Source organism: Poecilia latipinna, unplaced genomic scaffold (genome assembly GCF_001443285.1).
Source record: "Poecilia latipinna isolate Pla-1442-1.1 unplaced genomic scaffold, P_latipinna-1.0 Scaffold317, whole genome shotgun sequence".
NCBI classification, from domain to species: Eukaryota; Metazoa; Chordata; class Actinopteri; order Cyprinodontiformes; family Poeciliidae; genus Poecilia; species Poecilia latipinna.
In genome coordinates, this window is record NW_015112933.1 from 123964 (window position 1) to 126705 (window position 2742).

The window sequence follows — 2742 nt, forward strand, 5'->3', positions numbered from 1 at the left end:
AGAACAATCAGACAAACACGATTTGAATTAGCTGCGCGGTGCCAACAACCGGAATGTTGTCCTTCAAAATAAAACCCCAGTCGGGTTTCCTGTGTATGTTTTCTTCGAAATTGTATTGTGATGTTACTGATAAACTTATATGAAGAATTTTTTATAAAGACAACTAAATTACGCGCTTACCTTTTCTGTTTTTAGGAAACTGGAACCAACGTAAATTCAAGCAAAACTTTATTTTTGCAAGACTTCTTAGCAGGAGCACTTTCATGTACAGGCAAAAAGTTGGTGACTCTTAATGACAGCTACTTTTACATAAGATAGAAAGGTTAGAAATGTTGGTGAATGTTGTCGTAGTTTAATTTCTGATAAAGTTCCGTCTTTACTGTTCCGTGTGAACATGTCTTGTTTTGTGATACGAAGCTTCCTGCTGCCTTCAAAATAAAAGCTCAACCACTTTTTAAATATTATTAGTCATTTCTCATGAACGTGTTTACATTAGATGTACATGAAAACTGTAAGTGGACAAGTAAAATAGCTTCTATTTTCAAAATATTTATTTTCTTTCAATTGTGAGGAAACCTGTGACTAAAGTCTAAATTATTTTTGTGTAAAGGAATGTGGCTCCAATAACACTCTTCTTAGATTAGTAAAATGATATTAGCTTGAATAAAAACAGTATAAAACATATCAGACAATATTTATATTTTTTTATAAATGGAAGGTTGTGAAGCATCTTAATGGTAAAATTAGAGTAAAAATGTAGTGAGTCTTAGAAATTGATTATCTTTTCTTGCTAAATTTTGTAGCACAACTTTATCTGAGGCTATTGGGTCTACTTATCAATCCTTGTGGCTCAGACTTATCTCTGCCCTTTGTCTTAGGTCTTGGACTGATAAGCCCCATGAATATGTTTTTAAGTGGAAACATCACTCAGCAAATTATTTTTAACCTTCTTTTTCCAAGATCTGATTTCAGTAAAGTTATCTCTTGAGAAGTGCTCAAAAGAAAAACACAATGTAAGCTGTGCATTATATTCGTCTTTATTGCTTTTATTTCAAGACATCTCTGTTACAACTTGACCATGAAAAGGAAAAAGAAAGTATTCATAAAGAAAAAAAAATAAGTCACCTCTTCCATCAATTGTGTTTCCAGATGTCTTTTTGTTGTGAATTTGAAATCTCATCAAACTTTAATTCAAAATGTGAAGAAGCATTTTTTTTAATGAAAAGCACCTAATTTAATGTTGTTTTAAGAAAGGAATAAAAACCCTGTGTTTTCCTCATTGACCCAAATTGTTGGTAAAAACTACATCCCCATCTTTGAAGAAATTGCCCTACCCCTAATTTACTTTTAATCTCATTTAATTTTCTAATTAGTCTCTCTTTTTCATGTACATGTTTATCTTAGTCCAAGAAAATATGCTCTATAGCTTCAATTTGACCATAATGAACACAACCACCTGTAGCATGTTTAACTAATACGGTTCCTTTACCTAATTTTAAAATAGTGTTCAGCTGTTTCCGTGTTCAGGCGTACAGTGATCACGTGACTCCGCAGCGGTCATATGACGCTGAGTTTGGATCTTGGTGTTGTTCCTTGCAGGAAGAAGCTCTTATCTTTGTCTCAGTGTCTGAGGTTTCTGTGTGAAACACGGTGAGGTCCAGCGATGCAAGCCGGCGGTTACCTGCTGTGTTTGCTGTCCGTCCTTCAGCTCGGCGCCCGGGCTCAGTACGCCCCCGATGAGGTGACTCATTTACCGGGCATGACGTTCAAAACCAACTACAGTCAGTGGTCTGGATACCTGCAGGCAGGAACTGGGAATAATGTGAAGTTTCTCCATTATTGGTAAGGGACTTCGTTGACTGCCTGATGGTGGGGAAAATGTTTGATAAAATACTTAAATGTCATTTGCAAAGATTTAGATATTAAATTAGATTATTTCTTCTTTCATATTTAAAACAATCTCTTAGTTGCAGCGAGATTTTCAGCCACCGCGTTTTGTGCTGTTGGGAAAAACATGTGACAACCTAACTTGTTTTGTTGAGTCTCTTTTCCTTCTTCAGCTACTTTGAAGATTAACTAAAATAAAGAAGTAAAGATGAGGGCAAAATCTTTTAGTAAAAGCTGATGTAAGCCTTCTTTAGGGATTTTCACAGCACGAAAAAATAATCAGTACAACAAAGCATCTCAACATCAGGAAGTGAGCAACCAGAACCACAGCTGATTGTGAGAGATGCCAACCAAGTACTCCAGCATTTTGTAGTAAAGGCACAGGACGGGAAATCAATTGCCTGATTGAACTGCTGAAATCTGGAGTGACATGTTGTGTAAACGTTTCAGAGGAATGTTTAATGATCCCACCTTCAGTGTCAATGTGAAAACTGAGGTGATCCTTCACAGATCAAATTCACTTCGCGAGCTCAGTCTGCATCAACACCAATAACCACCAATATTGTTCTTCTAGTCGATTATTTTAAAATACTTTGAGGTGAAGTTTAACAGGAAGAGAAGATGTTGAGCTTATTGCTGGCATTCTTTTCAAGACGAATTTACATTTTTCTCTGTAACTCAGGGGTCCCCAAACTACGGCCCGCCACGTCATTTGGTCCGGCCCCCTGAACAATGCCGGATCCGGCCCACCTCCTCATACCAGAAAGCATTCAGTGTTTTTTTTTTTTTTTTTTTTTTTTTTTTTTTTTTATTTTTTTTTTTCTGGTTTTTTTGGGGTTTTTTTTTCAACCCCCA

The 2742-nt window shown here is 36.1% G+C and overlaps 1 protein-coding gene across 1 annotated transcript in view; it reads left to right on the top strand.

The window, feature by feature from the left end:
• The first annotated feature begins 1518 nt into the window (after positions 1–1518).
• LOC106948990 (lysosomal protective protein) overlaps positions 1519–2742 on the top strand; it is a 10127-nt gene continuing 8903 nt past the window's right edge. The window contains exon 1 of the mRNA XM_015034925.1: positions 1519–1842. Coding sequence (XP_014890411.1) covers positions 1664–1842 — 179 coding nt within the window. The 5' untranslated portion in view covers positions 1519–1663. The remainder of the gene's footprint in view (positions 1843–2742) is intronic.